The 19,420-nt window shown below is 39.7% G+C and overlaps 1 protein-coding gene across 2 annotated transcripts; it reads left to right on the top strand.

The window, feature by feature from the left end:
- Positions 1-305: 305 nt before the first annotated feature.
- Positions 306-19,204, top strand: LOC116307228 (uncharacterized). Of its 2 annotated transcripts, XM_031717386.2 has the most exons (22): positions 306-453; positions 1,388-1,557; positions 1,979-2,184; positions 2,644-2,769; positions 3,070-3,176; positions 8,284-8,345; positions 9,098-9,223; positions 9,585-9,677; positions 10,219-10,418; positions 10,996-11,104; positions 11,188-11,306; positions 11,573-11,810; positions 12,103-12,216; positions 12,437-12,485; positions 13,074-13,119; positions 13,320-13,463; positions 13,596-13,744; positions 14,159-14,256; positions 14,884-15,114; positions 15,565-15,749; positions 15,911-17,893; positions 18,270-19,204. In XM_031717386.2, exons 1-22 carry the CDS (start codon positions 351-353, stop codon positions 18,397-18,399), a joined length of 4,788 nt encoding a protein of 1,595 aa, XP_031573246.2. In that variant the 5' UTR covers positions 306-350; the 3' UTR covers positions 18,400-19,204. The 2 variants fall into 2 exon arrangements, with proteins under 2 accessions (XP_031573246.2, XP_088888267.1); XM_089032141.1 differs by lacking the exons at positions 306-453; positions 1,388-1,557; positions 1,979-2,184; positions 2,644-2,769; positions 3,070-3,176 and adding an exon at positions 3,303-3,509.
- Positions 19,205-19,420: the final 216 nt, after the last annotated feature.

The following is a 19,420-nucleotide window of genomic DNA, read 5'->3' as shown; positions in this document are numbered from 1 at the left end:
AGTAAAATGATTATTTTTCAGATGCAATCGTTTTTCTGCATTTTTGCTTTGAAATCTTAATATGTATTTTAAATAATTTTTAATCTTCCACTATTTTGCGGAAAAGTTTTTGCACATTTTTTGAGATATCCTTACATTAAAAATAGAAATATTTTAAGATCATTACAAATATTTATAACATGATAGAAGTTTTTCCCAGGTTTTCCCCTGACTTTGTGCGCGTGATAGACTGGGTTCCAGTCATGTAAGGAATCGCGCGCCATTTGATTTTTGTTTTGAGCGAGAAGTTCGATTCTCTTTGACTTTGATCTTGATTTTTATGCCAAAATATCTTTAAAATAGCGCTAAAAATGGATAGAGGAGACGGAGATGGAGTAGATGACGATATATCTAAGGGAATTTCGCGATTAAACATAAATCAAGAATCGAAATCTGTAGAAACGGCAGATAGAGGTGAGTTAAAAATGCACGGATCAGTTTTCGTTATCAAATGTTAACTTTCGATGTTCTAAGGTTCAAAAGATAAGTTAGATCTATACATGTAGAACTAGTTAAACTAGTTAGATGAGTCGACAGTTGTTCTTGATAATGAATTTATTGCCACAAAGTATACAAACTTGATAACCCAACCGATATTCCCCCTCAAAATCCTCCCCTGAATGTTTGATTTACAGCTGTAATTCCATCCTGGATCAAGATTGATGAATTCTTTTTTATCGGCCCACGAGCCCCAACAAACACCTACTTCCCCCCTACCCCCACCTCCCTGGATTTCCATCGACTTTGAGCCACCCCCTCCCCTGGATTTCCATCGACCTTGAGCCACCCCCTCCTCTGGACTTCCAGTGACCTTGAGCCACCCCCTCCCCTGGATTTCCATCGACCTTGAGCCACCCCCTCCCCTGGATTTCCATTGACCTTGAGCACCCTTTCCTCATAGATTTTCCAAAGGTCCTCAAAAAGGGGTGTGTGGATAAAAAATGCAACTGCCCATTATCAGTAGATATTAAATTATTGTATAAACCCTCAATAAAAGATTATCATTATTATTGTTATTGACACAAGGTTCATAAACTTACCTCCTTTAATACTTAATAATAAGAACTATAACAATCTTTTGACCTATACAATTGATTCCTTGTCCAGCCTACAAAATAACCCTTGTTTCTTATACCTTTCTCTTCTTTCCTTTTCTGAGTGACAGCAGATTGCATTTTAAAGTGTAAAGGAGTAACAATCACCACAAGATCTCACACCCCTCCCCCACCCCAGCTCCGCAGCCCCTGTTATTCTTCAAAAGAGTGAAGGGACACCAAATCCACCTCTGTCATCATGGAATATTCAGGTTTAAACTCTAAAACTAATAGGCTTATTTTTTCTGTTGAAGTTCATTCAAATGGAAACACAAATTCACTCAAGGCCAAGTTTAACCAACTTGTTCTTGATGCTAAAGAAAAAGCAAGGCAGGGATTATTAGAAGAAGCTCTGGAGCTGTTCAACAAAGCATATAACATTCATCAAAGTGAAAAGTTACTAAAAAGAATAAATAAACTTAAAGTATGTATCTTTTTTTAACCAATACTGCTTGAAATTTTATCAAACCCTGAAACAACCTCTGGGATGATGAAACATCGAGGCATGGTTTACTCACATATTGAATTGGAACTTAGCATGTTAGGTCAAGATTGCAGTGGGAGGAATAGTGGTAGGCTGTTCTTTGCACAGGAGAGCCACAATGCCAGGTTAAAATACTGGAGAACCTGGACAACCTGAATATAACCCTTGAATCAAGGGATAGTCCTAACATAAAATCTACTTGTGAATGCATTTAATGCTGACTCAAATTGAGATTGAACTTGAGTCCCCAGAGGTTAATGTTCTTCTAACATCCAAGTTCATTCCAATAAACTTGCCCTCTGTCTTGCTGTCTTACAGTAAACCAGTAGCTGTTATTCATAAAGAATCTTTTTTTATACAGGAATTTATAAAAGAATATGCGCAACAGGAGGAGGATGAAGAGGAAGAAGAAGAAGAGGATGATAATGGAATGATAGAAGTGGGCAATGGGTTTAGTTTAGCCAAAGAGATAAGTGAAGCCCTCTACCCTTACCAAAAGGAAGGTGTCTTATGGTTCTGGAAGCTGTATCAGAAGAAGCAAGGAGGAATTCTAGGCGATGATATGGGGTATATGATCACAACACACAAGTAGATCTCGAAAGTTTGTTTCATTCCTTACCAAAAACGTTCCTTTTTGGAAGGTGGCAATGTTTTTCCATTTTAGTCTGTGTAAAGGGTAAAAATAAAGGCTGATAAAATGGTCAGACATGATGACCAGCCATATCAAAACATTACACCAATGTCACCTGTCAAAAGGATCTGCAAAAGAAAAATTGGCTGTCAAGTACTAATAAATAACGGTCGGTAAATCGCAGGTCATGAAGACCAGCCAAAATGGTTTTAGCTCGGACATACCTCATTTCTGGCTCAATGTACTGGTCAAAATGACCGGCAAGGCAAGCATTTGATCAGTTCCAATTCTGGGCAGACATTGTCAGATGTCCAGTCTATTTTAAGCACTGCCTTTTAGAATATAAATATATCATTTTACACAACTGCTTTTAAAATCTTCTTTGCTTTCTTCAGGTTAGGGAAGACAATTCAAGTCATTGCTTTCCTATCTGGGATGTTTGACAATGAACTTATCAAGAATGCTCTTATTGTCATGCCTGTGTCTCTTATATCAAACTGGGAAAAAGAATTCAAAACTTGGTAAAATAAAAAGTTAGATAATGATTATAATCTTTCTGCCCCAAAATGTTCATCAAAACTGTTTTAAAACCTTCATATTGTATCAATACCCTAACTAGTTTACATTAACCACACTGGGCTGATCTAAGTCAGGACATGTCTAACTCATAGTTAGTTTGTTAGGCTTTACGAAGGGATGAAAAGCAGTATGAATCGAACCCAAGACTGCTGTACAATCCTTGATTCCCTAAATGCCTTCTTAGCATATTGTTTGTGTGTAGTCTGTGTTTGATTGACAGTAATTTTTTATCTCCACTTCAGGACTCCTGGCATTCGTGTGAAGTGTTTCCATGGTAGCAACAAGAAAGAAAGGCAGAAAAACTTGGACAAGATACAACAGAAAAGTGGTGTTTGCCTGACAACCTACGGTAGGTACAGCTGATTTGATATAGAACATCATTCATAATGTTTTCCTGCATCATCAGCCTCAAATGTTTATACCAACTCATCTATTTACTAGACATTTTGTAGTCTTGTTTCTGCTTTGTTTATCTGAATTATATTTCACAAACTCCGTTCGAAATATATGAGAAAACAATAGGTAGAATCCTGCCATTTGTGCTTCGGACCACATTTTAACGCACTCCACTCCCCTAGAGTTTAAATATTGATGACGTAATCCCAGAATCCCGTGCTGCACTAAGTGCGAGGTCACGTTGTACTTTTCATCTTTTTCTGCTGTGCTTCGGACGTACGATAAGGTAAGTGGTTACTAACCGTGTTTTTATCCTCTATTTTATACCTTTTAGCCTACTCCTATACCCAGAATCATAAATAATCCCATTCGGGATACAATTGCTTGTAATATTTTGAATTTTTAGCTCTAGTAGCTACAATGTCTTCTCGTAAACGATCTAAACATTCTTCCCGCCACACGGACAGTTCGTCCGAATCAACAAGCTCTAGGCATAGCAAACGACAAAAAACATCCCAAGTGGACCAAAAGGATATAAATTCAGTCTTCTCAACACTGAAAGAAATCCAAGAAGCGATTTCAAAGACGAATAACCGTATCTCAACTCTCGAAGTTAACATGGAATCTTTCCCGCCAAAACACACCGAGATAGATTACAATGATCTGCTCTCAGTCCAAACAGAAGACATAGACCTGGACTACGATCTCCCAGAATATCAAGAAGGGACACAGTCCCCACCAAGCTCGGCTATTAAGCCACCAAACTCGGCTATTAAGCCACCAAACTCGGCTATTAAGCCACCAAACTCGGCTAATAAGCCACCAAGCTCGGCTGTCAAGCCACCAAACTCGGATGATAGACCACCAATCTTGACTGATAAGCTACTCAATCCAGGCTCCGAGTCTCCAAGAACTGAAACTGCTTCAACAAACGGCGAAAATACGCTAATAGATGATGAAATGTATGACCCTGGGGCCACACCATCCTACTGGGAACCAACCAAGGGGCTATCAACCTTCCTAGATATGCACTTTAGGAAGAAATTAAGCCATGACCAGGTGTCAGACATTCTTGAAAATTTCAGTGTTCCCTCACTTGATTGCCTAAGGGCACCCACTCTAGATACCTCAGTTGTAAATCCAATAAACAATCCACAAATAAAAAGATTTGTCCAGAATCGTGATAAAGACCTATGTTTGGCTCAAAAAGCTTTGCTAAACACCACAGGTCCACTTTGTTGCTTACACGATGCCCTATCAACGGGGAAAGAAGTGTCACCTAATCAGGTTAAGAACATTTTAGAACAAGCCTTACGCTTACTAGGCTCTTCAAATTATCTCCTTTCAACTGTTCGCAGGAAAAGGGTCCTAGCGACTATTAGCAACAAAAAATAAATAAATAAATAATTAAAAAAAAAATTAATTAACCTGGCAGATGAACCTTTGCCTAATGCCAAAACTATGTTTTTCGGTGAAGATTTTCCCACCTTAGCCTCTAAACAGGCAGAACTTAGTAGGGGTCTAGCCAAAAATCTCTCAGTCCCCACTAAAAACCAACAAGCAAATCGTAAACCAAATTACATTCAAAGGTCCAAGCAGTCCAACCAGTCGCGCAGTTTTTCCAAATACCAAAGTAACCGCTCAAACAACTACTGGTCCTTTCGCCCCTCAAAGGGGACAAATCGGGAATCAACAGATTCCTAAACAAATGGAGGGAAATAACCTCAGACCAAGAAATCCTAGACATTGTTACAGGGTATCAATTTCCCTTTTGTTGTGTTCCAGTTCAAAGAATTCCAGTTGTGACAAATTCAACAAAACAAACAAAACCGTTATTAGACGCAGAGATTCAAAGACTCCTGAATATGGGGCAATCTATGTGGACCCCTCCCCAAACGAACCAGGCTTTTACAGCCGCTTGTTCTTGGTGCCCAAAAAAGGAGGATCCTTCAGACCAGTCATAGATCTGAGTCATCTCAATCATTTCATACAGAACTCCCACTTTCAAATGGAAAACATATCGTGCTTAAAAACCATCCTAAGGAAGGGGGACTTTATGAAGTCTATAGATCTGAAGGACGTGTACCTATCAATAAAATTCACAAATCTCAAAAATACCTGAGATTTTTGTGGGAAAACAAATGCTACGCATTCGAAGGTCTCCCCTTTGGTCTAAATACAGCACCAAGAATATTTACAAAACTGACCAAACCGGTCGTCTCGTTTCTTCGAAAAGAGGTGTACGCATGTTAGCTTGACGATTTTCTTTTGTTGGGGTCCACGATGACAGAGTCCGAGACCAACACATCAATGGCATTGAAACTGCTTCAAGACCTAGGTTTCACTATCAATTGGGAAAAGTCCCAGCTGAAACCAAGCCAATCCATTACCTTCCTAGGGTTTATAGTAAATTCAGAGACACTAACTCTGAGCCTACCAGAGGAAAAGTCCAGAAAGTTCTGGACAAATGCCAGAACGCCCTGACCAACCCAACTATGCTGGCACAGGACGTAGCAAGCCTACTCGGCTCTCTGGAATCAATTCGTCTGGCAATACATCAGGCCCCCTTACACTTCCGACGTTTACAGATTCAACTTATAAAGCACCTTCGAATCAACGAACACAACTACGAGACACAAATCACCCTAAACCACCATGCCCAAGAGGAGCTCAGGTGGTGGATAGCAAATATAAGAAAGGTAAACGGAAGTCCAATCAACCCTCCGACCTCAGACCTAGTCATAACAACAGACAGCTCCAAGAAGGGCCTGGGGGCAGTTTGTGAGGGCACCACCACAAACGGTCGGTGGTCCAGCGAGGAGAAAAAGCTGCACATCAATTATTTAGAACTGAATGCAGCATTCCTTGCCTTAAAAGCGTTTATGAAGAACCAACATCACAAGGCTGTTTGCTTGAGAATGGACAACTCTACATCAGTTGCCCACATAAACAACAAGGGAGGAACCCGGTCGAACATACTTGTCTCCCTGACGCTGGAAATATGGGAGTGGTGCCTACAAAGGAAAATCCTGATAAGCGCACAACATCTCCAAGGAATCAAGAGAGTTTCACGATTCCAGCGAATGGAAAATAAGCTTCCAAGTCATTCAGCCTTTTCCTCAAAGATTGCAACGTCGACCTATTTGCCACACTACTGACAACCCAGCTGCCACAAATTGTGAGCTGGAGGCTCGACCCAGAAGCCCTTTACACGGACTCCATGACATTAGACTGGGGACCCCTAAAGGGATACGCATTTCCACCATTCAACATGATCCCTTCAGTCCTTCGCAAGGTATCTCTAGACAGAGCAGACCTCACACTTGTAGCCCCAATCTGGCAAACCCAGACTTGGCGGCCGATACTGCTCCGACTTCTCATCAAGAATCCAATAATACTTCCCAATACGAGGAACTTACTGAAAGACCCAGCCTCAATCGAAAGGGTCCACTCATTGTTTCTGAGACTACACCTAGCCGTCTTTCACATATCAGGGAAAACTTACAAACAGAAGGCCTTCCTGAAAACCTTACCAAGATACTATTGTCAGCCACTCGACCCTCCACACATAAGGCGTATGGGTCCGCATGGCGGCATTGGAGCAGCTGGTGTCATAAATCAAAGATTAATCCTGTTTCAGCAAAATTAAACCAAATTCTGGAGTTTCGGTCAGAGTAACAATGGAGTTGCTTACAGAACCGTTAATGTTGTTCGTTCAGCTATATTGTCTAGCCACAATAAGATTGACGGTTACCCAGTTGGGCAGCACCCACTGGTAACACAACTGTTAAAGGGTATGGGGGTGAATATCCGACCCCCCAAACCAAGATACAATCACACATGGGATGTCACAAGAGTAACAAAATACTTGTCATCCATGGAAAGTTCCAGAAAATTGTCATTAAAGCTATTATCACTCAAACTTGCCATGTTATTTGCACTCTCATGCCCAGAACGAGTCTCTTCCCTGTCTAAATTCGACTTGCGATACTGCCAAGTAATTCCAGAAGGCATCTCATTCACCATGACTTCCCGAGAAGTCGAGGATCTCTTGAGGACATGGCCAAAGCCTTCTTTGCAAAATTTCATTCAGACAGCAAGCTCTGCCCAGTTAACACTTTTCAATGTTACTTGAAAGCCACTAGAAAGGTTAGACTACTGATTCCCTCTTTAAAACCAGATGTTGTGTTCATCTCATTCATCAAGCCCCATAAACCTGTTACTTCGACCACTTTAGCCCGCTGGCTACGTGAAGTAATAAAAGCCGCTGGTATTAACACAGATATATTCAAGGCACATTCTGTACGAGGTGCTTCAACAACAGCTGCAGCAAACAACAATGTCCCAATAGGTGACATTATGAACATGGCAGACTGGACATCACCCAGTACCTTCCAACGCTTCTACTACAAGCCAGTACATAACAGCAGCTATGCTAACGCTGTCTTGAACACAGATAAAGCTTAGTTCTTCTAACCCAAAGTCATTTATATTGTTGAATACGTTCAAGTTACGATTAAATGTATTAATTTCACAAACTCACTGTGTTAATGTCTGCATTTATTCAGACATATTGTTGAGGGCGTTAAAATCTACCTATTGTTTTCTCATATATTTCGAACGGAGTTTGTGAAATATAATCACAATTATACAAGGGCCGCGAAGCGGCCTGAAAGTATAATTGAAATTATATTAACAAACGAAGTGAGAAATATATGAGATACCCTCCCGCCCTCGTAATTGTCAAATATTGACACATGACTAGTCATTCCCATCATATATTTCTCATCGTGGAGTCTCTTCACACAGGCGTTAAAAAGATGAAAAGTACAACGTGACCTTGCACTTAGTGCAGCACGGGATTCTGGGATTACGTCATCAATATTTAAACTCTAGGGGAGTGGAGTGCGTTAAAATGTGGTCCGAAGCACAAATGGCAGGATTCTACCTATTGTTTTCTCATATATTTCTCACTTCGTTTGTTAATATAATTTCAATTATACTTTCAGGCCGCTTTGCGGCCCTTGTATAATTGTGATTGAATTTTTGTTTGTTTGTAGGACTGGTTGTTTCTAGCAGTGAAATACTAAGCAACACCTCAGATGGACGACCATTTAAATGGGTGAGGTTGATTTGATTAATCACGCTAATACTAATAATTTAGAATAGAACCAAAAGAACACAAAATACAACATTGAACCAATGCAAGTTATTTTCCAAACACAATACCATCCCACCCACATCCTACTAAGTAAATCACTAATACCCAGCAATAATCTAACAACCTTTTCCTGCCCCCCCCCCCCCCCCCCCCAAATAAAATTGACAAGACAACCTGCCAGATATAAAAGTGTCAGTCCACCTATATATGTCTCTATCAAATAATGTGAATGTAGGTGGATTGAAACAAACATCTATCTAACAGGCTAGTTACCCATTTTTTAAATATGTTAGAACTAAACAGAAAACTGTAACTTATAGAAAAGCAGTTTAATGTGTAAAATTATGTGGTTACTAAAACCAGGAACGATCCACTATGATCAATTAGGTCTTGTTTATTTTGGACATCGTTTTGTTCAGTGTGTGGCTTGTTGTGGCTCGTGGATACAGTAGTTGTGTAATCTTTTGCCTTGTTGTGGATCGTTGTCACTCAGGGTCATTGGTGGTGGTTCCACGTTTTAGCTATACAGTACTACAAAAATTATGTTTACTATTGAAATAAACTTTGTAAGCTAGCTAGCCTACAAATCTTGCATTTTTATTTTTCCCATAGGATTTCCGGGTTTTAGCTACTACAGAAATTATGTTCACTGTTGAAGTAAACTTTGTAAGCTAGCTAGCCTATTAATCCTACACTTTTATTTTTTACCATAGGATTATGTGATCCTCGATGAAGGGCACAAGATTAAAAACCCAACAAAGACAAACAAGAACATTAGGACCATCCCAGCAAGGAATCGCTTCATCCTCACTGGGACACCCATTCAGAATAACCTCAGGGTAAGATATCTAAGTATCTTTCCATCATTATTGTATGTTTATACCATTGATACATACCTGATTCATACCAGCTGTATTCTTTATCTGGTGGTTTATTCACATTTGATCATGCATCATGGAGCTAAAGCACCGCATACCTGTTTATATATATCATCAAATTAAAGTTAAGGCTATGTTCATTGCATGTAGTATCTTCAAAATTGAAACAAACTTCAGTTAATAGCCTGAAACAATCTCTGGGCTGATCAAAGTCAGTGAACTACAACTCACTGATCAAATAGGAATTCAGCATGTTAGGTTAGTAAGTTTTTCCTCTCAACATTGAATTGGCTGATAGACTTTGTACTTCTTGCATCTGCAGGAGATGTGGTCTTTGTTTGATTATGTGACACAAGGACAACTTCTAGGATCCTCTAGAACCTTTAAGCAAGAATTTGAGAATCCTATCGTAAGGGTAAGTTGGGAATATAGGATTTCTTCCAACATCTATTTATCCATTCATTCACTTAAATCATCCATTCATTCATGCACTCACTCCCATTCATTCATTCAATCAGTCATCTCTCACTCATTTGCTCATTCATGTGTTCATTCATCCATGCATTTACTCACATTCATTTATTCAGTTATCACTCACTCATTTGCTCATTCATTTATTCATTCATCCATGCATTTACTCACATTCATTTATTCAGTTATCACTCACTCATTTGCTCATTCATTTATTCATTCATCCATGCATTTACTCACATTCATTTATTCAGTTATCACTCACTCATTCAATCAGTCATCACTCACTCATTTCTTCATTCAGTCAGCTCTCATTCAGTCACCCTCTTCCATTTTTTCTTTTGCCCATCCCATCCCAACTCATTCATTCACTTCCCTTTCAAATTCATTCCATTACGCCTTACCCATTTCTCATTCTATTTAAGCCTAAGGACTAAGTTCTTTCCTTTTCGTATTTTTGTTTACTCTTTTTTTAATTTCTAAAGGCCAGAGAACGAGATGCCAGTGCTTATGAAAAGCGCATAGGAGGTGAAATGGCCAAGAGTTTGAGGAAGCTGATAGATCCTATTTTCCTACGCCGCACCAAGGCCATGGTGCTCAAGTCTAAGGATTCAACACCAGACAAGGAAGATGGAGTAAATGCAACTCAAGGGGAGATCTCTCTGTTGAAAACTCCAAGTGCATCGTACGTTAAATTAAAATCTAATAACTTTGTATCAAAAATCAGAGAGTGAATGCTTTTGACACCAGATTTATGAGTTAATTTTTGAGGGAGGAAAATTGGAGAACCATGAGAAAAACCCTCAAAGTACAGCTGGTAAAAACAACAAGCAACTCTAGTCCTTATAAGATGGTGGAAAATGGGAAAAATGCCAAAACTCCTGGTACATTCCTTGAATTTAATGCAAACTTAATGCTATTTCTAACTTTCCTTTTGAAATAAATAACGATTAAAATTGATTGAAGAGTTTTCGTATATTTCGTAAATAGCCTAGCTGAATATCTGGGTACTTCTGGTAAGAATGCGTAAATTAAAAATCTACTTATCTAAGCTAGTGGCCCCGGCTGAATTAGCTGCACTTTCTAATACAAAAAACTTTGTCCTTGACAATCGAATTTTTGTGCTTGAGAAGTGCTTAAAAAGTCCTTGAATTTCGTAACGCAAATGTAGCACGAACCCTGACTACAGTGATAGGTTGGCTATTCCTCGGAGGGTATAGTGAAGTGTCAGACATCCTTAACATAAGTGTTTTTTCCCCCAGGCTTCCAGAAAAGCTCACTCGGAAGAATGATTTTATCATATGGCTTCATCTGTCTGACACCCAGATCAAGATCTACTCAGATTTTCTAGGTTTGGAGCTAGTAAAAGAGGTAAACAATATTCTCATGTTACACTGCATTTCATGGTTTTGTTGTTACTGCATAAGCTTTCTTTCATTATTTTTCCCCTGAAGCTTTTGATGAGTAATCGCTCTCCACTAGCTGAGTTAAATATCCTCAAGAAGATCTGTGACCACCCAAGACTCTTGTCCGCTATGGCATGCAGTCAGTTGGGGCTAGATGATAATGCAAGGTATGTCCATCTGTTGATCCATTCATTTATCCATTCTTCCAATTGTTCATTCTTTCATCTTATCTCTCTACTAAGTCATCCACATACCAAGCATCTTCATGTCCACCTAGCATCTGTCCATCCATCCTCTCATCAACCAAAAACCTATCTATTCAACCTGATTGACAATCTTCATCCACCCGCATCCATTCATAGCACATCCATCCATAATGTCAACAATCTATACGTCTATCAACCCACCATCTATCAACCCATCTCATTTTCAGAGCTATTGACCTGGAAGAGAACAAGGAGAACGAGAATAGTAATATAGAAAGATCGCTAACAGCCAAATATGATGATGGTGGTATTGGAGTATCAGACAATGCCCTGATCCAGGAATCTGGTAAAATGCTGTTCCTGGTAGCCTTACTGGACAACTTGAAGAAAGAAGGTCACCGTTGCCTGGTTTTTAGTCAGTCAAGGAAAATGCTCAATATTATTCAAAGAATAATCACTCGTAGGGTAAGTATACATATTTTCTTTAGCTTGGGCATAATTTCCCCCCATTTCATTCCATGTGTAGAGTATTGTAATACAGTATCAGTCAGTAGTGTTCACTGAGAGCCGGTAAGCAGGTGTCCATGTGAACATTAGACATATGTTGTACAAATTTCTTTTTTGTTGTCGAGATGTATTGATCTTTGCCGGTAATGAAGCAGTCGTTGACAACATTATTAATCTTTGTTAAATAATCGTCATGAACAGACACATGAATATGAAATAAATTTGCACTAAGTTTGTTAATCATTTACAGGGTCACAAGGTTCTTCGTATTGACGGCACTGTCTCAAAAACAGCTGACAGGCAGCATCTGATCAACACTTTCCAAACCAATCCATCCTACACATGCTTTTTGCTCACTACACAGGTAAATAAAAACACATCAATTTTGTTGAACCCTGAAACAACCTCTGGGCTGACCTTTAAGCCAAGGCACTGCTAACTCAAAGATTGAATCCTAATTAAAACAACCTCTGGGCTGGTCTAAGACCACCCATGGCTACCTTGCATATCCGAATCAAATTCAAAGGGGAGCAGGAGAGGGTGATGAATAAAAACACACTTGACATTGATATGTTTATCTTCAGGTCGGAGGTGTTGGGTTAACATTGACCGCAGCCGATCGTGTTGTTATTGGTAAGTAGTGTTGAGTCAATCAACTTACCTTTCTTTATATAGCTAGTTAGTTGCTGTTCATGATTACCAGCCAAGTTAGTTTTAGCTCAGTCATACTTCATTCCTGGTCAACATTTCTGGTCAAAATGACAGGCAAGGTTAAGAATACAAGTTCCAATGACCAGTTGTTATTTCAAGCCCAGAGCCTGGTTTACATGAGCAATGAAAATGCAAGCAAACTAACAGTGTAAACACATGGTGCAATGTTGCATGCGACATCGCATAAAGAGTAGTAATTTCTACTTCTGTGACATTGTACAACATTGCACCATGTGACACACACACAAAAACAGCCCTTTTTTATGCAATGTTGCATTGTGCACTTTGTTTACATATTCAAAAACATTTTTGGTCTTGCATTTGATTTGTATCAACACATGCATATTGACACATTAAAGAGACAAATGCAAACACAAGGAAATGAAAAAGTTTTGAATCTGTTCCTTGCATTTGCGTTGCTATAATTTCTAAATAAATAAATTTTTAAATAATAATCAGGCTTATGTTTTTCACATTTAAAACAATCTAACTTATATTTATGTTTTACAGTTGATCCAAGCTGGAATCCAGCCACTGACGCTCAGGCCGTTGACAGGTAAATAGAAAGGAAAAAATTAATACTGAATTTAAAGAAACAGTAAACATGGGAGAAAACTAGACATTTAAGAATGGAAAAAGAGATCAATTATAGCTAATAAATGAACAAACAGGAGAGAAAGGATAGCAGATATCAGATCTAGAGTTACACTTTATTCAATTCACAAGTTTTTAAAAGCTTTTTATTTTCTTTACCAGAGCATATCGTATTGGACAAAAAAAACCAGTGGTGATTTACAGGTTGATCACTTGTGGTACCATAGAAGAGAAGATCTATCGTAAACAGATATTCAAAGATGCCTTGATGAAGCAGGCTACTGGCTCCTCCGCCAACCCCTTCAGGTAAATCTGATTTTAATATTCATCATCATCATCATCATCATCATTTATCGTGCCAAGAGGTGCACAAGATCATCACACTAAACTGTTGATAAAAAGCCCTCTCAGACTGTATGTTGTTTCATTTCCTCCCAGGTATTTTACCAGAGAGGATCTCCGTGAGCTGTTCACGTTAGATGACCCAATGAAGTCTAAAACACAAGTTCAGCTGTCCAAAATGCATGCACATCACCGCGATTCAGACCAGAAACTGGACAAACACATTGAGTTCCTGCACAATCTGAGTAAGAAAGATTTTCTTCCCTAAAAAAAGTGTTTCATTGATAGGGCAGCAAGAGGCTGATTAGTTAAGATGGACCAAAACTATTGGAACCCATTTGAGTGTGCATCAATTGCAAACCATTTCAGTGTCAAGCATCGATTGAAATCCACTTCAGTGATTTGGACACATTTCAGAATTCCAGTATTTTTTGGAACCCATTTTAGTCTTCTGACATTGATTGGAACCTATTTCAGTGTTCCAACATCAATTGGAACCCAACACAGTGTTCCAACATCGATTGGAACCCATTTTAGTGTTCCAACATCAATTATTGCAACCCATTAAACTGTTCCAGCTCTGATTGGCACCCCATTCATTATGAACAACATTTTTCTTAGCCATAGAGTGACCAACATAGTTTGTTTTCTTTTCCAAGACATATTCGGCATCACAGACCACGATCTGATGTACAGTCAAGAAGCTGTGGAGACTGCTGAAGAAAAGGAACAAACAGGCGATGCTATCCAGGCTAGAGTATGTAACACAACTGATCTAGATTAAGATACCAACCCATCATGTACCACCTGAAAAAGTTTCCAAAGAAAAATGTTTTTCTTATCGACTCTTTCTTTAGCACTGGTTGTATGTTTTCCTATTTCTGACTTTCTGTCATTCCCTTCAATATCATTTCTTTGTTTACTATCTGTACATGATATGACACATGAATATGAATACAAATCAAACAATGAAATAACACTTTTGACTAGAGAATGACATGTGTTCAAATGAAACATAATATGCCCAAGATAAAGAAGTCTATTGGCTAAAAATGTAATCAAAAACCAATGACATAACACATAACCTAGAGACCTTACTGATAACCTTGAAAGGTGTGGTTGCTGAATGGTCTTTTTGTTTGACTTGGAGCCTGTAGGTTGTTTGACCTTTGACGCAGCTTATCCACTTGCAAGACACTTGGGTACCAAGTATTGTTGGGGGTACCCTTTTATACACCAACATCCAATCCACTGTGGAGGGAGAAGAGAAACTCCTAGTCGCTTCATGCTACATATTACGGAGCACCAATGCTGACAAGTGGCTCTCCCAGTTCCTATGAGGACACAACTTTACTCTGGTACTAATTGTCTTGCTTGATCTTAGGTCATTCGTGCACAGAATATGGTGGCTGCAGAATCTAGTGCAGGTGGTCAGACCCTCCCCAGTGTGCTGCCTGCACCATACCAGAACCCTAAGTCACTGCTAAAACCAATCAATGTGCAGGACTTGATCAATGAGGAGGATAAGAAAACAATCCAGGCCAAAATCCATCAGTTTGAGGTCTTCAAACCAACTCGAGAGGATACTAAGCGCTTCATGCCACGTGACAAAAAAGTGAGTACACTTGGTGTACTTTAAAAATTTTTTCAAACCCTGAAGGAATCTCTGGGCTGATCTAGGTCAGGGCATGACTCACTCACAAATCAAACCCTGAAGCAATCTTTGAGCTTATCTAAGTCAGGGCATGACTAACTCACAGATCAAACCCTGAAGCAATCTTTGGGCAGATCTAAGTCAGGGCATGACTAACCCACAGATCGAACCCTGAAGCAATCTTTGAGCTGATCTAAGTCAGGGCATGACTAACTCTCAATTCAAAACTGGAATTTAGTGTGTTGGGTTTTGTGGGGAAAAAATCCTTGAATCAAAGGAGAAAACTAAGAAACTTTGCTGAGTCAAGGAATTGAACTCAAAACCCCAGAGGTGACGCCACCCTTAATTCACTAGTGACCTGTACAGTAATGTTTTGATGATGATGGTGATGAAACCTAAATCTTTCTCCAGCCTCTGATGCCCCAGGCTCCCAAAGCCAATGACGTAATTGACTTGTGTACTCCACCCATCAGTCCCGGCATACAGAAAAATGATACCAGGGATTTGACCAAGGGTGATCAGACTACTATAGATGACGACATGGCAAACCTGTCGATTCAAAATAGAAGCAGCTCCTCTTCAGTTGAGATTGAAAAGTAAGTGCTTTGGATCATTGTATTTCATTTTTTCTTCTCTCTCCCTTTCTTCGTTGAAAATCTCAGGAAATCTGACAAACTGAGGTGTGCCATTTGCTATTTGTTCCTTTCTTTTTAAAGTAATATTGCTTCTCAAACTGGTCCTGTTTTATCTATTTCAGCGATGACTCATCAGAGGGTAGTGATCATGACAACCCTCTTGTTATTCTGGATTCATCTCCAACTAAACAAAACCATATTCTACCAAATCGCATGATGGCACCCACACATGACTCTCCAGTACCTACATCATCACACGACACCACTTCACCAGTTGAATCATCCGACTCGCCATTATCTAAGCCACCAAGTGAGCCTTCCATGAATATAGAGATACCTGATTCACCAGCAACTGAGCCAGCACGTGACACCATATCGCCTATACAGACAGGTGACTCTCAGGTACCTATATCATCATGTGACTCTACCTCACCTATGAAATTAACTGACTCACCAGCATCTGTACCATCACATGGCTTCATGTCACCTATACAGACAGGTATACAAATATCACAAGACTCCTCATTGCCTGTACAGATATGTTATTCAACAATACCTATACAAGCATTTGGTTCTGTGTCAAATTTAGCAGAACCTGAGTTTGATGGAAGGCAATCCGATCCTTATGTGGCTGATAATGACAAAGAGGATGAGATGAATCAATCAGAAATTTATCCACAATTTTCACATGAGAAAATTGAAGATAGCAAGGAATCTGTGGATGAAAGAAATTCCGGAGCAAGTGAGAGTGACCTGTGTTCATCCACACCCATGGAGGATACTGACGCTTCCTCAAGAGCACCTGACACTACCCATTTAGACTCCCATCTAGTTTCAACCACACCCTCTGAATGTGACCTTCCTCCTGACCTGCTGAAAAGGACATCTACTAATGCCACACCTGAGGATTTACACCTGTCTCCGACCAAACTAACCTATTCTAACCCCTCTTTGACCACAACTATGGAAGATGCTGTCCTGCCTTCGACCACGCCTATGGATGATGCAGACCTGTCTCCAGCCACACCGATTGAGCAGTCTATAGAAAACATTCTGTTTGCATCCCCAGCTGTGTATGTAAATGATGACGGCATAATGCAGACACCGCGGAGAAAGAGTTCTAAGTTCAGACGTAAAAGCTTGAGTCAGCGTCCCTTCAATAACATTGATGATTCAGATGACGACGATGAAAGCAGTAATGTCATTCCTCTCAAAGTACAACAACAAGTAAAGGTTGTGGAGAGCAGTAATCAAAGTCTGAACGAAAGTTCCGATGTCTTTTTGACCCCTAATTCATCAAGGAATTCAGAGTCTTTTTCATTAAACAAGGAAAACATCAACGAAAGCTTCCAGCAGAGAATGTCAAGTACCGTCATGGTATCCCAGGACAATGAAGACAAGGGTGTTGTAAACATGACTAAGGTTCACAGGAAAGTGAAGAGGATCGATAGTACTGATGATGAAGAGAATGAAGAGGACTATGAGGAGAATGTTGCAAGCATAGAGAAAAAAGATGAAGAGGACCCCGCGTTTAGTACACCCACTGGCAGCTCGCCGGGGGCAGAAACAGAGAGCGATGATAATGCTAGCGAAGATGAACTGCCAATCAGAGCCAAGAAGACACCAAGAAAGGTCTTGAGAATCGAAAGTGATGAGGAGGAAGAAGATTGTGAAGAGGACGAGGAAAGAGCTAGAGAAGAGAACTTATCCAATGAGGATGAATCTGAATACAGTGAAGAACGCTCCAATTCTGAAGTCTCATCTGCAGCAAGTAGCCAGAACCAAGAAGAATCATTTCATTCATCAACTGAAGGGGAAAGTGAAGATAGTGTCAAAAACCAGATGGAAACTAAAAGAAGGGTAAAGAGACTTGAAAGTACTGATGTTGATGATGATGATGACGACGATGATGATGAATCTGGGTCATCGTCTGGGGAAAGTAAAGACGGCCACGACTGCAGCAAAGATGTGAAAAACACGTCTCAAAACAAATACCACTGTCCGTATGGACTGCATCAGTCTAATGCTGTCAATATCGAAAGGTGTGCCTGCATTCTTGATCAGGTGGAGAAGGAAAACTATGCAAGCAACGTACATCTTGCAAAGTAAGTTAATAGTGATCATAGCTTTGCAATGTCTACTTACTCAAGATAAGAGTGTTATTGTGAAGTAGAATGACCAAGGGTCAATGTCAAGGTGGTCACAGGGTTTGGGGGAAGGAGGGGGGATTAGGAAATTTGACTGCTATTTTGGTAGGGATTCTGACAATCTTAAGTATCCACTAACTGGTAGGGAATTAATGGGGTTGGCAGCTATGAGCTTCTAAGGACATGGAACTCGACCATGACACTCCTCAAAATATCAAATTCCTCTGGGCCTACTCACCGTTTACACATGCCAGGGGGGTCAAACAGTGTATAAGTCATTGTCAGGCAGTTGGTGTTGATTTTCATTCATAAAAGTTTTCTGTTTTATTATCAGTGAAGAAGATAACCTTGGCAGGCATGACATGGCCCTGGACTACTATCTAGAAGCCTTGAAAATAGATTCAAGTGATCTCAGGATTCATAAACGAGCCCTGGAACTTGCAAAACAACAAAATCTAGTATAAAAGAGAGAGAGAAAAAAAATTGAAATTAGGCAGCATTTAAAATTGAAATTATCATTTAGCTTTTGTCTGTTTCATTTATTAACTTGTCGTTACGATGGAGAGTAGGTGCCTGGCAAAGCGGTAGGCGATGGCAACTAGCTGGCAAGAGGTAACCATGGCAACCAAGCCACGGGTCAACCTCGGCACCTGTCACACTGCTTACACAGTGGAAGTAAACTACTTACCTTGTCCAACCAGAGGAGGGTGGGCGGGGCAAAACTGCGATATGAAGGCAATGGCTAACAGCAACTCAGCTACAGCAACCACGAGGCCTTAGGCAGCAACTGTGCATGCGCAAGTCTCACACTGCTGGCCAGCACTCCACTCCCAGTTAACTTTGCTTAAATTTAACCACATAAAAATGTTTGGCAAGGTTTTGTTTTATGCATACCCAGCCTAAAACCAATAATTATTAACATCAAGGAAAAAATAATACAGCCGTATTTCAATTTACAGATGCATGTACACATTTCAAAAATAAATTGTTGTCATCGCCAAAGGTGATTAGGTCATTAGAACATGGAAATGGTTTTGTTGAATACATGCAGAGAACATTGATCAGTCTCAACACTAAGGTACATGTTCTTGACAAGAATAAGAAGCAGAAACACAAGTCATTCCAGCTATTTGGAAGTTTGAATGACCTATTACAATCTCCTATCACTTTATGCCTATTGCCTTTGGTGATGACAACCTTTTTTGAAATAGGTATAATATACAACACTTCCGTGGCAATGTAGTAATAAATTTGATCTTACCTGTGTAATGAATGTCAAAACTTAACTGATTTCTTGTTGTGCTTGGCTGCATGAGCTACTGTATATTTAGTCAAATCCAACTAGTGGTTTATCATCATTCAATGCTGCATTCTGATTGAATGAACTACTACTAGGCTATGGCTTATATCTTTCTAGTAGAGAAAAGTGCCAGGTTTCAAAACCAACACATTAAATTTAACAATTTATTGTTTGCATCTATATAT

Source organism: Actinia tenebrosa, unplaced genomic scaffold (assembly GCF_029948245.1).
Source record: "Actinia tenebrosa isolate PJP-AT-01 unplaced genomic scaffold, QUT_ActTen_1.0 PGA_scaffold1__47_contigs__length_23844297, whole genome shotgun sequence".
Lineage (NCBI taxonomy): Eukaryota > Metazoa > Cnidaria > Anthozoa > Actiniaria > Actiniidae > Actinia > Actinia tenebrosa.
The sequence above is the reverse complement of the archived record's forward strand: the minus strand, read 5'-3'. Positions and strand labels throughout refer to the sequence as shown.

Excerpts from the sequence above, each read along its gene's own strand:
- LOC116307228 (XM_031717386.2), top strand. The coding sequence starts at position 351 with ATGGATAGAGGAGACGGAGATGGAGTAGATGACGATATATCTAAGGGA. Across the intron at positions 12,217-12,436 it reads GCTTTTTGCTCACTACACAG|GTCGGAGGTGTTGGGTTAAC; the intron begins GTAAATAAAAAC and ends GTTTATCTTCAG. Across the intron at positions 12,486-13,073 it reads AGCCGATCGTGTTGTTATTG|TTGATCCAAGCTGGAATCCA; the intron begins GTAAGTAGTGTT and ends TATGTTTTACAG.